The sequence below is a fragment of the Bombina bombina genome, chromosome 4 (genome assembly GCF_027579735.1).
Source record: "Bombina bombina isolate aBomBom1 chromosome 4, aBomBom1.pri, whole genome shotgun sequence".
Taxonomy (NCBI): Eukaryota; Metazoa; Chordata; class Amphibia; order Anura; family Bombinatoridae; genus Bombina; species Bombina bombina.
In genome coordinates, this window is record NC_069502.1 from 688,790,736 (window position 1) to 688,808,253 (window position 17,518).

The 17,518-nt window shown below is 37.4% G+C and overlaps 1 protein-coding gene across 4 annotated transcripts; it reads right to left on the bottom strand.

Annotated features, from left to right (window-relative positions):
• Positions 1-15,887, bottom strand: DDO (D-aspartate oxidase). Of its 4 annotated transcripts, none has more exons than XM_053710854.1 (5): positions 15,833-15,887; positions 9,807-9,981; positions 5,084-5,192; positions 2,754-2,930; positions 1-777 (listed from the first exon to the last, which is right to left on the bottom strand). In XM_053710854.1, the coding sequence occupies exons 2-5, from the start codon at positions 9,976-9,978 to the stop codon at positions 210-212; spliced, it is 1,026 nt and encodes a 341-aa protein (XP_053566829.1). In that variant the 5' UTR covers positions 9,979-9,981; positions 15,833-15,887; the 3' UTR covers positions 1-209. The 4 variants fall into 4 exon arrangements, with proteins under 4 accessions (XP_053566829.1, XP_053566828.1, XP_053566830.1 ...); XM_053710853.1 differs by lacking the exon at positions 15,833-15,887 and adding an exon at positions 13,134-13,160; XM_053710855.1 differs by lacking the exon at positions 15,833-15,887 and adding an exon at positions 8,096-8,284 and having other exon boundaries at positions 9,807-9,941.
• Between the last annotated feature and the right edge of the window lie 1,631 nt (positions 15,888-17,518).

Here is a 17,518-nt window from a genome sequence, read left to right on the forward strand (position 1 = left end):
AATTGTAAATATATTTTTTGTATTTGTATTCTGATTTTGATGGGATCACATTTATTATTGGTATTATTATTTTATGATATAAGGAAATGGTTTAACAATTGTGATCAAACTGTACAAGTTTTCTGTATAAAAAGTACTGGAATAACGTTGACAATAGAGCGATTTAAAGCAACAATTTCCTAACCGTATCTTTAGCTTATTTACCAAACTCATAATTTTGACTTAGTACAAGTTGCTTTTAAGGAAGGAATTAACTCCTCTACTAGTCTGGTCGCAGCCTTGGCAGTCCCTATATGCACAGAAAATCCACCACCACCATGTCCATAATTATGTACTACAGGAAGATGTTGTCCGTTCTTTACAAGGATGACTTTTTCAAGCCTCACAGCCGCTCTGGCAGGCCTCAAACCAACCTTCTCATGAAATCCCTTAACACTCTGAAGAGAAGGTTCAATAGCACAGCAGCGATCTAAAATCTGCTTGCTGGTCTGACCATCTGGTGACATCCGCCAATCGTCTTTGTCTCTTGTTCCACCAAGCGTTGTGCTGTTTATTCCAGGATAAATATAAGTGCTGCCATCACCATCTCTGATGAAGTGTGTGAGCCAGGGGGCAGACACTTGCACTACCTGGCCTCTTATTGGGTAAACCAACAAATCGTCAAACAGATCTCTCGATCCCAAACCTGTGCAATTCACAACCACATCATACTTGCCATGAAGATCCCAGACATTGTCTATTTTCCCTGTTAGAATTTTCCCACCTTTTTGTTTAATTCTGTAAAAAATATAACAGCAACAAAAAAAAAAAAGAAAGTAACATTAATGTGTCATATAGAAATTTACAAAAAATATGTATTTATTTTGTATGCAGATCTTTTTGTGGTGTTTTATACCTAAAGCATACTATGAATATACAAATGATTTCAATGGCCATTAAAAGGGATATTCTAAGGCAAAAAGTAGCCTTCTAAATTGCAAATTCCCACGGGAATGGGGCCCTCAATTCCTCCTGCTTGTGTTAGTCAAATTTTGTCCTGTCTCTTACAAGTTTTAGGTCATTGATTTATTTAAAAGGGATAGTAAACCCCAAAATTTTCTTTTAGGATTCAGAAAGAACAACTATTGCCTATCCTCAGTAGCACTATTTGGGGAAACTAGACAGCAGATGTACTGTACTATGTTAGCGACATGTGTGCAAACAAGGGAAGGGCCATGGGTAGTACTGTATCACATAAATCAACTTATCTATACCTATAAAAGTATAGATATGCCTCCCAACCACAATACACACAGACTTAGCAAGCCTAGAGGGAATGAAACATGCCTCGCTCGGTTATATTCAACAGCATATATGGGACCGCATAACACCTTCAGTGAGCCCGACCAATAGGTACTTATTTGGTATGTGTTTTTTTAACAGGTGTTTTATTATTGGGGGTGTATGTTGCCAGGGTAACCCCTTGGCGTTTTTTTCTGGTAGTGGGAGGGGCCTAATGCCTTTATATTGTTTGTCACTTTATTCACTATTGTTGGTCTGATGAAGGGGTGAACACCCAGAAATATATATATATATATATACACACATATGCATACATACAGATATATACTATCTTCTGTGCATGATTGTACTAATATCTCTTTCAAGGGGACAATGTACTGAAAATGTTCTCTCATCCCTATAAAAGAGCTTTTAAAGGGACATTAAACCAATCTTTTTTCATTCATGATTTAGATGCAATTTTAAACAAATTTCCAATTTACTTCTATTATCAAAAGTTCTTCTTTTCTTTGTATCCTTTGTTGAAAAACAGGGATATAATCTCAGGAGCGTGCATGTGTCTGCAGCACTATATAACAGCAGTTTTATACATTTGCAAGAGCACTAGATGTCAGCACTATTTCCTGCCATGCAGTGCTCCAGACCTGTGCATGCTATCTACCTGGGTATCTCTTCAACAAAGAATACCATAAAAACAAAGCAAATCTGATAATAGACGTATATTGGAAACTTTTTAAAAAAGGTATTCTCTGTCTGTCTGAATCATGAAAGAAAAATTTTGGGTTTTGTGTCCCTTTTTAAAGAGGCATTATATTGTAAAAAAATTCAAACAATAATTCATTAGAGCATGTCATTTTAGCACTACTGACCATGCATGTCTCAAGACCAGCAGCTCTCTGTGGCTCCTGAGTGGTGCTTTAACTATGTGTTGAACACTTACAAGGGTTAAATACATAGAGCCCCATTTATCAACCTGCAAATGCAGCTTTGGGGTCCCAGCATTTCAGGCACCCCTGAAAAGATAGTTACGTAGCTGCGGTCTTAAGACTGTCCATCACCTAAAATATGATTGTCCATCCCGATCTGATTGAGATCATTGATAGCCCCTGCTTGCGGCCGATTGGCCTGTCCGTCTCCTAAAATGTGGCGGATTAAAATCATCCCAATCTGATTGGCATGATTGACAGCCCCTGCTTGCTGTCGATTGGCCGCCAACGAGCAGGGGGCAGCATTGCACAATGTTAAATGTGGAAAGTGAATGCAGTGAGGTAGCGGTAGCAAATCATCCGCCAAGCCTTTCGTAAATGTTGACCATAGAATTGAAGGGTCACTAATGCTAAAATGACATGCTTTAATGAATAATAACATGAATTATAATAACCATTTAAAAGAATAATAATATAATTAACAAATGGGAAGCTGACTAAGAAAAAACATAATTTCAATAAGAATATTAAGAAAAATCAACAAACTTTTTTTCCATCCAAGGTAAGTAAAGTGATGCCTGGCACTTGAGAGTTGTGAAGGACTGCCCAAATACATGGTAAGGGAACTTCTTCAGCTCCGAGTCGGTCATTATCCGAAATCCCAGGACAACATCGTACCAAAAAGGGAAGGGTTCTTCTGGTATGGTCTTAAATATCTGCCATCTTATACAAAGTAGGGAGAAGTGGTTAGTACGTACAGAGGTCTTTAGCCTATATATGACACATGCAACTTATAGGTGCATTGAAAAGAGAATTCTCTTCAGTGGGATTCTGCAATAGTATTTAGTTTACAGAGTGAAAAATGCAGATAATGGTGAATTTTATATTCCAGACATTGTACAGTCTACAATGAGAAATGTATAACTTGTTACCAGTTTAGTGTACGGTAAATTAACAACAAGAAATAAACTGTACAAGCAAAAAATACTCAGAAGATACAAAAAAGAGAAAGAGAAGAAACATTAAATAGATAAAGAAATAAGTTGTATAGGGTGAGAGTGCCTGGGGTGAGTTGATAAGTTAAATGGCAATTAGTGAAAAACAAACAACCAGGTAGAGATAAAGACATAGGGCCAGATTACAAATGGAGCACTATATAAGGATCCTGCTTGAGCGTTAATTGCGCTAGAAGTAAGCTTTGTGCAGTCGGATAATGAGTTGAAAGCAAAGGCCCCAATTTATCAAAGGGCTTGCGGACCTGATCCGACACTGCGGATCAGGTCCGCAAGACCTCGCTAAATGCGGAGAGCAATACGCTCTCCGCATTTAACATTGCACCAGCAGCTCACAAGAGCTGCTGGTGCAACGCCGCCCCCTGCTAACTCGCGGCCAATCGGCCGCCAGCAGGGAGGTGTCAATCAACCCGATCGTATTCGATCGGGTTGATTTCCGGCGATTCCTGTCCGCCTGCTCAGAGCAGGCGGACAGGGTTATGGAGCAGTGGTCTTTAGACCGCTGCTTCATAAGTTGTGTTTCTGGCGAGTCTGAAGACTCGCCAGAAACACGGCCCGTCAAGCTCTGTACGGAGCTTGATAAATGGGCCTGAAAGTGTTTTCGCTCTTGCGCTAACCTGACCAGCGCAAATAAACAAACTTAGTATATTGCGTGTGCATTCACGTATTCCCACATAGAAGCCAATGCAGCAAAAAAAGTGGAAAAAAACCCACTTACAAGCAAACATGATCACATATTCTCATGTGTACTAACATAACATGAAAATATGAATAATTCACATTCCAATGTTCTTCACATAGAAGAATATGTTCTATTTATTCGTAAATACATATTTCTTCATATATCTAATGGTATTTTGGTTATATATATATATATATATATATATATATATACATATATATATATACACATGAATATAATGCATTGGAGCCCTTTGCATGTATTTACAGATAGATAGATATCTCTCTATCTATCTAGCTATCTGTAAATACATGCAAAGGACTCCAAAGCACTAAATATTTATATATATATATATATATACTGTATATCATATGCACACATATATAGACATAGATATCCATCTTTAGATGTATATGTATGTATCTCTATATTAAAGCCCTTTAACACCTGAGACCTCATATCTTTGAGCTCTTATAGCTTTTGTGTGCAATATATATATTTTTTTTAATAATTTTTATTAGATTGTGTTATTATGAGTGTTTCTGTACTTTTGATGTGTTTTGTTTTGCAAAATAGTTAATCAGAGCTCTGAGGAAGCAGTAATCATTCTAGCGTAAATCGTGCTAAATTTTGCTCAAGCAATCTAGTTTACTTTTAACTTGTAATGCCAGTGGTAAACCCTACAGGCGCAAACACCGGTCATAAACCTGCAAATGGGCACACGTTAAACTAATGGTACAACTATGAAAGAAAACATTTGAGTTTTTTGTCCCTTTAATTCAGCTTTTAAGCCATTAGAAAAGGAACATATAATATATTTATTACCAATCTCTTCCACTAGGATTGCTCTTGTTTACATAGCTTTTCTATAGAAATTTCTAAATTATTAATATTTTCAGTATAATTGGTGGTGGTTTAAACAGGCAAACCCAGCTTTTTTAAAATGTCAAAATAAAGGTAAAGGAGCTATTTATAAAAAATGTGATATACTCCAGCATGTAAAACAGATAATTACGGACAAATTTAAGTGGAGAAAATTGACTGTACAATGTCCCTTTAAACTGTGACATTAATGCAAGTCTGTTTACCACTGAATTCTATGTGTGTCTGTGTGTCTGTCTTAGTCATTTCAATTATCAGGCCAACAAAAGAACAGAAAGTTAAAAAATGTCTTCCCTTACCCTGAAAGCAGGTTAATACCGGCATCTGAACCCTCAGAGGAATTAGCAATTTTAAAGAGGTGCTGAAAAGTGTCCTTAAACCAGTCTTTCTGCTGTTGTTGTGATGTATCTTGTGAGATAAAAATAAAAAGATGCTATTTATATGGTAAACAAAACTAACATTTTTTAATTTACATGAAAATATCTAAAATAAACAAACATGAAACTAGCAAATTGTTTATAATAAATGAAAAATAAGGAATTAAGTTTTTACACATGGTTTTAGATAAATAAAAAAAAATACAAAAATAATTCAAGAGATTATTACCAGGATTTGAGAAAAGAAGTAACCAGAGGTATGTTACATCTAACACTCTACTTGCAAAACTGCTCCCACATTGCTGAGGAGGAGATCTAGCTCTGAACCTGATTTCATCCACTAAAAGTTCATTCTTCGTTTATACAAATCTGCCCTTCACTGAGCCAAGCAAACCTACTTCTCTCTCATAACTACTCTTTCCTCCAAGCCTAAACAACCCTTCTCTACTTTCAGCTCTCTCCTCTGCACACCTACACTACCCCCTTCGTCTGTCTGTTGTGTTCAAGACCTAGCAGACTACATTTTAAACAAAACGCATACTATCCGAAGCAACATCCTGACACAAGCCTGCAATCTTCCATCTTCACCCCAGTCACCCCCTCTGCTACTCAGCATCTTTTTCCCAGCCACCGAGAATTAAGTTTAGTTCCCTACTGTCTTCCTCATGTCTCACTACCTGCCCGCTCAACCCTACCCCTTCACATCAAATAACTTCTTCCATCCTCACTCTAGACCTTGTTCACATCTTCAACCTATCCTTTCTATCTGTTCATTCTGATCTTCCATCAAATATGCAAAGATCACTCCCATACTCAAAAAACCTTCTCCTAATTCTCCTGCAAACTACCACCCCATATCACTGCTTCCACTAACTTCAAAACTTCTGGAAAAACTAGTTTACAACCACCTAACCCACTTCCTGTCTTCCAACTCCTTGCTCGATCCCCTGCAATTTGGGTTCCGTCCCCAACACTCAACAGAAACTGTCTTCCCTAAAGTTACTAACGAATGCCTCTATCACTTGGAGTACCTCAAGGCTTTGTCCTGGGTCATCTACTTTTCTCCATTTATACTTCTTCACTGGGTAAACTTATCAGCAGCTATGGATTCAAATTGTACCACTATGCTGTCCACCCCTGCTCTCTCTCCCTCTGTTCTTTCTGACATAAGTGACTGCTTATCTGGCATTTCTTCCTGGATGACCTCTCACCACCTAAACACTAACATGTTCAAGAATGAGCTCCTCCTAATCCCCAACTCTAGCTCTACTCTGATTTCTGACTTATATCACTGTCAATGGCATCACTATCTCTCCATCACCCCAAGTCTGCTGCCTCCAAGTCACACTTGACTCCAATATGTCCTTCAGCCCCCAGATCCAATTGCTCTCTTCATCCTGCCACAACCACCTACGTAACATTTCCAAAATTCATCCAACTAATCCACTCCCTTGTAATTTCCCAACTTGACTACTGCAGTAACCTAATAAATGGCCTTCCTCTCTCCCGGCTTTCCCCCCTTCGACCCATCCTTATTGCCTCTGCTAGGCTAATCCACCTTTCCCACCACTCTGTAGCTACTGCACCTCTCAGTGAGTCCCTTCATTGGCTCCCCATTCATAGCAGAATTAAATTCAAGATTCTCACCCTGACCTACAAAGCTCTTAACAACACTGCTTCCCACTACTAGTCCTCACTAATCAACAAATTTACTCCAGCCAGCCCCTTAATATCCAACAATGACCTGCTCCTTGCATCTTCTATCATCACCTCTTTATATCCTAGACTGCACAAGTTTTCTTGCACGGTACCAACCCATTGGAATGCTCTCCCTCAGACTGTTAGACTTTCCCTTAATCTGCCTTCTTTTAAACGCTCCCTAAAGACATTTTTATTCAGGGAAGCCTACCATCAAAGTCAGTAACAAATTAATTCCACCTACCTAATAATTGCCCTAATTTAACTCTGTATTAACACCATTCTCACCCTTGCAGTCCTCACCTCTTGGTTCTCATCCTCCTACCCTTCTAGACTGTATTTTTTTATATCTAATAAAAATAAAAAAAGTTATTTGGAATATTTTAAACTGACAATCTTTTTTATCAGTGTTTGTATAAAACGGTATGTCCTGGAGATTTTATCATTTACACATAAGTCATATAATTAAAGGGACATTAATAAACACAAAATACATTGTATTAGCACTGTGTTGAGGTTATTCTCCACCCCACTTTAGTCATGGGTGCTGCCGTGTTGAAATGTATATTTCACTACATTCCAGTACTGACAAATGTTTGCCCATGTTCAGCGACTCTCCTTCAGATATCTGCAGACAAACCAAGGTTTAAAAATGGGGGCACCCATAATTAGAGGGAGGTGTTTAATGACCCTTTAATACTTGCTTTTTAATGCTCAAAGGGACACTGTACCCAAAAATTTTCTTTCGTGATTCAGATTGAGCATGAAATTTTAAGCAACTTTCTAATTTACTCCTATTATCAAATTTTCTTCATTCTCTTGGTATCTTTATTTGAAATGCAAGAATGTAAGTTTAGATGCCGGCCCATTTTTGGTGAACAACCTGGGTTGTCCTTGCTGATTGGTGGATAAATCCATCCACCAATAAAAAAAGTGCTGTCCAGAGTACTAAAACCAAAAAAAAAAGCTTAGATTCCTTCTTTTTCAAATAATGATAGCAAGAGAATGAAGAAAAATTGATAATAGGAGTAAATTAGAAAGTTGTTTAAAATTGCATGCTCTTTCTGAATTACAAAAGAAAAAATTTGGGTACAGTGTCCCTTTAACAATCATTTAATAGTTTTTAAGGTATATATATCTATTCCATTGTTTATATTTTGTGGCTTAAAGTGATGGTAAACCTTAACAAATCAAATGCCATATTTGTAAACTTTGCCATTGAAAAAGTATGTGTACCTTTTTTTTGCTTTAATCCATCTGTGAAAGGGTTAAATAAGTGCTTATAGTAATGCTTCTATTGCAATGTTATGCCGGCCAAATCCAGTGAACATCCAATCAACGTGTGTGTCATTTGACAATCTTGAAGGCCAGCCCCTTTAAGGCCTATAGAAAGCCTATGTAAAGAGTGGGTGGGACTGCTCTGTCCTTTAAAGCCCAGCCAAAAGAGGAAATAAAGGAGGGCGGAGGAACAGACAATATCAATTAGAATTTAAAAAAAACATAATAATTATGTGGTTTTACTTGTAAACTAATATATTTTTCATGCAACATTCTTATAGTCTGAAATTTGATATAAATTTGTCACACTCTGCTATAGATTATAATGATACTAACTAGTATATATAATAATTAGTTATTTTTTATTAACTAAGTGCAATGATAAGGGATACAGCTGGATGTCTTTGTTTTATTGAACTACAAGTGCATCACAAGGGTAATACCAACTACAAGTTATCCTGTGGATTTCAAATAACTTAAAGTGACGCTGCAGTGCAAAAATTACATCCGCTAATTAGTTAGAGAATGTAATTTTTTCACTTCTCACTGTGGAACTCTGTGTTTTTAATCCCAGCAAGCACTGCAGCTCCTAAACAGAACACAATTGGTGATTGGTGGAGCTGTGCGACTGCCACTGCTGATTGGTTCACCGTGTATTTCCTGCTCAGAACCAGCAGTTCTCTGAGGCTACTTTGCATGGGATCGAACACATATAATTCCACAGTGCATAGTGCAAAGCTTACTTGCCCAATTAATTAGATCATGTAATGTTTACATTAAATGTTCCTTTAAAGTATGTGTTAGATTAGGATTTTCTATTATGCATATAAAATAACAGCATTTAATCATTTTGAAAATATTTTTTGGAAAAATAAGAAAAGGCTATTTAAATTGAAATTAAAACCAATACAGCATTAGTTGTATACTTCCTGCTAAAAAACAGTGGTTGATTATGACTACACCTACAGATCTATTGGTAAAGAGGGACACTTCTCTGCAAGATAACACTACAAAGAAAATGCCTTTAATGTAATTAAAAAAGTAAATTGTTTCTGGTAGCACAATTAGTTTAACCAGGGGTTAAACCACCAATAGTGCAGCGGGTGCAGTGAAACCAGGGCCCAAGTGCTCGGGCGGCCCATAGCAGCCAGTCTATACATAGGTGTGCGCAGAATGTGTACAATCCCAATGCCTTTTATTGGTGCAGATTGCCTATCTATCCTCAAAGTCACTGTACAGAACAGCATGTATATTATTACTATTGAGTTAACATTCGGGGCCCAAAATATTTTCTGCACTAGGGCCCTATATTGAGTAGGTACTGAGTTTAACAACTATAATCCATTAAACAGTCAAATTATTTTTGTGGTTAACTGAATAAATGTCATCATAACAAATATATTATTCATTAACCCCTTACCCCAATCAGACGTAGATCTACACCATGCGGTACAAAGCCCAGCCTACTACAAAGCGTAGATCAACAACCTACATGCTAGAAGCCCAAGCAGTCTTGGTTGTCAAGTGATAACCAAGACTTGCTGTTTGTGGCCTTTGGGCATCTGCCTTCATATAGTAACAGAGCACGATCAGATAAATGTCTTTGAATTCCTGGTAGCAAAGGGGTTAATGAATACAAAGCAACCTTTGTATAGCAGACTAAACTCACCATCATACTTGTGAGGAATGAGACATCCTGCTGCAACATCACCAGTGGTATTTGGAGAAAACGCTTCAGAAATAACAGTGATTGAGCATTGTGGAAGGGATTCAGAAATGCAAAGTGCTGTTGAAAGCCCAACCAGTCCCCCTCCAATAACTGCAACTCTAGTTGTCATCATTTACTGTGGGGAACAAAAAGTGAAAGCCCAATATTATAATGACCTTATTGTAATCAATAAAGCTTTAGAAAAACAAAGAGTAACAACTCTGCAATGTATGTAGTGTACCCTAACTTTGTGTTTTTAACCTCCAAATGCAAAAGGCTAAGGAAGCTTTGCCTTTAAAACATCACAGAACAATGCAATGCCATGGGTTGTCTAAAGGCATATCATAATCTTCATTAGAAGCATCTAGTAAAAGCTATCACTATTTGCGCAGCATACACACAGGTGCCCCTTGCATCTTCCTTCAAACAGTGCACTTGTTCAGAGAGCCAGTAGTGGCTTGTCAGTGATCATTTATTTTCTGTGATACAATCCACAGCCAACTGAGCAGGTGTGGTGTTTGAATTCTGGTGCACTAGGCACACCCAGCATATATGCATATGCCACTGAAACAGATGTGCAGCTCATGTGTATAACAAGTAACTCTCCTACTGCATGTGCTCCTAATGAGATTCATTTCAGTGAGGTATTTTATTTTTTTCAACTGAAGAAGCCCATATGCCTAAAAGCCTAAATGACAATACTTGTATCTCTAGAGATAATAATAAAAAACGTTGACCTTCCACTGCCTGCACTGATATCATGTGAGCGTGACATAAGGATTTACTAGTGTCTCTGACTACAGGGGTTAGTATTTCTGTTTTACCCATTGGTGTTTATGTGTGAGTGTGTGTGTGTATGTGTGTGTATGTATGTGACTGTGTGAGTGTGTGTATGTATGTGTGACTGTGTGTGTGTAACCAGCAAATTACAGACCTTGTTACTACAGCATGGGGGGGCAGGGGGTAAACAGTTTTACTATACAGTACCACTATATACAGTTAGGTTTGCCACCTCTGCCATGTTTTCCTGGACACTTATGAGTTACACATGCTGCAGGGTGTGCAGGAAGGAACATGTATTGTGTTTCTGGACATTACTATTAATATTCCTCCCTGCACACCCTGCAGCATGTGTAACTTATAAGTGTTCTGTATTTTAAGGGATGGTTGGCAACCCTAATATACAGTACGGGGGGGGGGGGGGGCTGGACCATGTCACTGACTACTGTGGTCACTTTATAAAAGTACTGGGGTGGGTAGGGTCAGGCCAGCCATCTCACCAGCAGAGTACAGACTTTGCTGGAGGTGGGACCGGGAGCCACTCATTTGTTTTTATGGCGCTATGACAGTTTGATTACATTACACTGACTGATCTGTGAGACTGGCTACATTTCTCACGCTGTGCTGATTCATGGCATGGTGATGTTGAACTTGTGCATAAAGTAAATTAACCGACTTGCTGCAGCGCAACCACTAATTTGTTGAGAGACTGAGTCACTGAGTAGACAATAAAAAGCATTGGTGCCGGGGGCGGAGCCAACTAGCAAAGAGAGCAGACGTATGTTCATGGAGCTCCCTTACTATACCTAACTTAAGATGATTTTAAATCCATTCTTTATGTGATCTAAACTTATGGACTTTGTAGAAGGCAAGGATAATCATGCCTGGTTACTGATTTGCAAGCAAATCCTGATTTGATGGCATGCTACGCTATTTCAGTGCATCAAGGTTTGAGGCCTGACATTGTCGACGGCCCAGTTGAAGTATAATTCCTTCTGGAGTTTTTGAGGATCCCTCACTTTACTACTAACAAAATGGACCTGGACACCGCACTAAATAAGTTTGAGGATCGCTGCTGCGAGATCCTGGAGGATCACTTCTCAGATATGAGCGTTTTACTCACACAGCTATGCATGCAGATCTCTGCCATACATAGGAGGCAAGATGGCGGCGATAAGCAACGACCCTCTAACATTGACGGTATCCAGTCCCTAAGAGATCCGGAGCTAACTGTCCCTCTCCAAGCCGCAACTACTCTGACCGCCGCAACCAAGCTGCTCAGCAATGTGAGGTGCGAGACACTGCAGGACATCTTAAAAGAACTGTGGCCTGAGATTAATCCTCCGGTGGCTACACCGGCTGAGGATATGGTGCTGGGTATTCACCTAGAAGATCGCGATGTGCTGGGAAAGGCTTCCGCTATTCTACCGGCTGATGGAAACAGAGTCCTAGAGTCAGGGCTGAGACTGCTCATGAGCACCACACCAGGTGCTAACCCTTACATGGGGTCACTTCCTCACGTAGTCCCGGACCACTCACTTACCATAGTTTCTAACGTCTCTGCAGTTGTCGCCCAAGCAGCAACTAGCCTCTTACCAGACACTATCTCAGAGGTGGGTGGCCCTGCGAGTAGAGTCACAGTAGAAGAGGTCAGAGAATTGCCGCGTCCGGATCGCAGAACGCAATTGCCCACCAGGCGATGGATACAATTCAGCACTGATCGTGCTCTGTTTGAGGCGGTCTTCCTACAGTTTAGTGAAATACCAGTCTCCCTTAGAGAAGCAATCACGGAGGACCGTCTTCTACATATTTGGTCACAGCCCACTACCGATGGGTACTACGGATGCCTGAGAACCACTGAGCCATTCTTACATGTCGGAACTAGCTGGCTCTATTTCTCCTTTACCCAAGTAAGACTGGCAGAGACGGGAGTTACACCTGCAATGGGCATTGGTTAAAAGACAGATCCCAGGGCTGTAGATGATAGCCCAAGTTGAACCTGAGGATCTATGTGATGAGACCCCTCTGCGTGATACAAACTATATTAAGGTGCCAAATGTTTTGTACACTGTATGTATATATATACCGTTCAGGTCCCTCAAAAAGTCGGTATGGGGGAATTATCTGGCTGTTTGCCGCAAAAGACATAAAGCTACCCTTCTAACGTTGACAGCTATTTTTGCCCTGGCAGACCTCCTGTTAATGTATAGTCTTGAACAGTTTCTCCTCCTATATTCACCGCCAAGTTATTTTTGTTTAACTTTAATTGCCTCTATGCTACCTGATAAAACTTGTCATTTATGATGTCAATGTTTAGTTTAACATGCCGCATATTGCTTGATACTAGATTGGGTTAGATTGTCTATAACCCTGTATGTCAGTTAGGCTTCTACTGCAGCCCTATATGCTCTTACAATTTACACAAACTTATCACAAAGTTTAGGCTCTTTGTTCAATGTACAATTGCTAGTGCATACTCTATATTAAGGGATACCTAAATTAACCTACCACATTTTCAGATATCTGATGTTTCTTCCTGAGTGTTCCAATAGAAGTAGTTAATCTGCCTGCCTGAGGAAACAGCGTGGTTAGTGCTGAGAAACGTGTAGCGTGTTATACTGATAATATTTATTTATTTTATCTGTAAATTGTTTTTAATACTTTGATTATAAAGTAATTTGATATACTGGAGTCTCCTTTCCATCATTTATTGCCCAAAGAATTTGGAGCTGAAAACAACCTTGGTTTCAATGTGCACTGGGCCACTACAATATACCCAGCATGCTTCAATTGCACTATAGTGTGCTTTACACTTTGTGAGTATCCATTTGTTGGGAACAGCAAGTGGGTTCATTTTTCTTACTTATCTGCACTAGGAGTCGCCCTCTTTGTTTTTTTTTCAACTTTTCATGTTACATTCCAATGTTCTTCACATAGAAGAAAATGTTCTTATTTTTAAATATGCATATAATTTTTTGTTGTTGTAATATATACAATATATATATATACACACACATACAAACACACACACATATATATATATATATATATATATATATATATATATAGGAATATCTATAAAAAATACTTAGCACATTTTTCCTTATGTGAAGGAATGTAAAATATTTGCAATGTATACACTCCAAAGTTACATATGTATTTAGATATATACACATATAAACATAAATACACATTTTTACATATGTACAGTATATATACATACCTATACATATTTAAATGTATATGTATGTGTATATATACATATAATATATATATACATATAATAGCCCTTTCCATTCAAATACCTTGTCATATACCATATACCTTATAACTTTTTAATTTTAATAGTTATGTGAATACATTTTTATTAAATAGTGTGTACATGAGTGTAATGCTTTATTTTAATGTATTTATGTTGTGTTTGGTGCAACTTTTTATTTAGCCCTAACATTAGTGCACCACTTGTAATCTTGCCCACAATGTTTAATTATATATAGTAAAACAAGTTTGTAATGTAATTTCATTATTTATTCAAGGGACAGTCAAGTTAAAATTAAACTTTCATGATTCAGATAGGGCATGCAATTTTAAACAACATTACAATTTATATTTAGCATCAAATTTGCTTTGTTTTTTTGGTATTCTTTGTTGAAAGCTAAACCTAGGTAGGCTTATTTGCCAATTTCTAAGTCATTGAAGGCCACCTCTTATCTCAGAGCATTTTGACAGTTTCCCAGCTAGACAGTGCTAGTTCATGTGTGCCATATAGATAGCATTGTGCTCAATCTCATGGAGTTATTTATGAGTCAGCACTAATTGGCTAAAATTCATGTCAGTCAAACGCATTGAAATAAGGGGGCAGTCTGCAGAGGATTAGATGCAAGGTAATCGCAGAGGTAAATAAATGTAATAATATAACACTGTTGGTTATGCCAAATTGTGTAATGGGTAATAAAAGGATTACGTATCTTTTTAAACACTAACAATTCTGGAGTAGACTGTCCCTTTAAGCCCACTTATTTGAAATGTAACTCTCGAACTACTTTTTCCACTGCCTCAGAAAGGTTACAGGATTCTGAACTCTGACCCTACACCATTCTACCCAATAAATGCTTCATCATTGCAGAATCTCATATATATGTGTTTGTGATTTGCCACAACAAATGAGATTAGCAACACAAATTTTGAATTTTTAGAATTTAAATGCCTTTACACCATTTATTTTACAGCAAGTTATTTTACAATATAATGCTTAAAGGGACACTGTACCCAAATTTTTTCTTTTGTAATTCAGATAGAGCATGCAATTTTAAGCAACTTTCTAATTTACTCCTATTATCAATTTTTCTTCGTTCTCTTGCTATCATTATTTGAAAAAGAAGGCATCTAAGCTTTTTTTTTGGTTTCAGTACTCTGGACAGCACTTTTTTATTGGTGGATGAATTTATCCACCAATCAGCAAGGACAACCCAGGTTGTTCACCAAAAATGGGCCGGCATCTAAGCTTACATTCTTGCATTTCAAATAAAGATAGCAAGAGAATGAAGAAAATTTGATAATAGGAGTAAATTAGAAAGTTGCTTAAAATTTCATGCTCAATCTGAATCACGAAACAAAATTTTTGGGTACAGTGTCCCTTCAAAGGGACATTATACTCAATTATTCTATCGTGTATATGAAAGAGCAGCATTTTGACACATTGGAAATATTGTTGTATATAAAAAAGGGTTGTAAAAAAGGTGTTTTAAATTGTGATTGTGTACATCTGAGTCCTAGGACTCTATTGCCAAATGGCTGATAGGGACAACTCCTACAGAAAAGTTAGTTTACTCAGCACAAGAACATCCATTACAAAAAAGAACTATAATACATTTTCAAACATTCTGTTTTAGAAAAAAGAGAAAATAATTTAGATTATCAGATCCCTTTACTGCTGATATATGCTGTACATATATAAAATTACTTAATGTGCCTATAACTGCCTGCATTTGTTTACGAGTCTTGATCTTTATAGTTTTGTTTGATTATGCAGTGCATTAGCAACATGCACATGTATATAACATATTGTAGCACTAAGCACATTTAATCAGCAACACTATATCCTTTGGAAACTAGAGCTTGTCCCAAATATCTTTATATGTAATAATAAAATAGATGACTACATTAGTTTATATAATCTGAAAACGAATGATAAAAACAAGAGATACCTTATACAACAGCTCACGTCAACAGCCCTGCTATAGACTGTATCACACAACCACGTCATGTGATGAGTCATAAAGGGTGGATAAGGGAACTAGGTTCCTTCCTATTGGCTCACATGATCTAAGTGATCTTTAAACGCAGACTCACAGTGATTGGCACAGCAGCTGCTCTTAGCATCACTGTATAAAGGCAACAGTTTCTCATGTGAAAGAATTATCTGGGGCATTGTACTGAAACGTTTAACAAATAATTATTAGCTTTATTTATTTTGAAAGTGACTCCAAAATGCTACAATATTTTACAGTCTACTCTAGGGGACCATGTTTTTATTTTATACCAACAAATCTATATTAAATTGTTATACTTTTGTTTCATACTTTACTGTTACAATACTTTTAACTTTACTTTGGGTATAATTACTTGGAAGTCTTTCAATGTTCCTTAATTTGAGGAGGAGGGGACCACAGTGTTAAGGACCTATTGATAATGTACCATCGTGATATTTGCTATGATTTCCATATAGGATTACATTTATAAACTATTATGGCCCAGATTATGAGAGCAAAATTGCTCTTTTACGAGTGTGATATTTGTGCTCCACTCAGTAATACCGTCGTACGGAAATGTGCACTGGTATTACAAGTTGAGCGCAGGGAAGAGCTCGCTTCCATAGACTCCAATGGAAGCCTCATTCTCATGCTATGAGACACGGCAGAGAACGTACTGCATCGAATGGGTTACGTTGTGCAGCGATGGGCAGCAATAAAAATATATATGTATATGAATATATACATATATATTTATGTGTTTATACTGTATGTGTATATACACATATTATCACACAAATATATATATACGTACGTATTCATATAATATATATTAACAGTTTTAACAAAGTCCCCATAGACCACAATGTAAAGGCACGTTTCAGTGCGTTTTTTTTTTTTCCTTACACCCCACATCTCCTCACTTTAACCCCTTCTAACTGCTTTGTGCAGTTTTTTAATAAAATAAAGATGCTACTATTTTTTTTATTTTTTTTTATTTAAAGAACACTACACTTAATTTTGGGGGCAATTGGGGCCTATTTTTTTAAATTAACCAGAAATCTGATCTCTGGTTAATTTTCAGGGCACTAATTGCAACCATGAGCTCGCCATAAACGGGTGAATTTGCCTGTTTACAGGTGTGCAATAAATTAGCGTTACAGTTGTAATCTAGCCCTATATTTGTATATTAGATAATATTAAAAATGATTACTGAGAACTCACTGCTTCTTAAAGGGATATGAAACCCAACATTTTTCTATTATGATTCAGATAGAGCATGTGATTTTAAACAACATTCTAATTTACATTGTTTTATCGATTGTATTTGTTCTCTTGGTATCTTTTGTTGAAAAGCAGTGATGTATGCTTAGGAGTTGGCCCACTTCTGTAGCAAGTATGGTATCCATTTGCAAGAGCACTAGATAGCAGCGCTATTTCCTGCCATCTAGTGCTCCAGATGGTGTCTTTTCAACCCAGAATATCATGGGAATGCAGCAATTTTAATTATAGAAGTAAATTGGAAACTTTAAAAAAAAATGGTATCTTCTGTCTGAATCACTATCCCTTTAACTATCAGGCTCCATTCAAAGCTTCTTAAATGGACCCATAGTGTGAACTGGAAGCTCAAAACTGTGTCAC

What these genes read in the sequence shown, in the direction of transcription:
- DDO (XM_053710854.1), bottom strand. Translation starts at nt 9,978, where the DNA reads ATGATGACAACTAGAGTTGCAGTTATTGGAGGGGGACTGGTTGGGCTT. An exon ending in CATTCCTCACAAGTATGATG is followed by an intron (nt 5,193 to 9,806) that starts GTGAGTTTAGTC and finishes TTATCTCACAAG; the next exon opens with ATACATCACAACAACAGCAG. An exon ending in GGTATTAACCTGCTTTCAGG is followed by an intron (nt 2,931 to 5,083) that starts GTAAGGGAAGAC and finishes ACTTTGTATAAG; the next exon opens with ATGGCAGATATTTAAGACCA.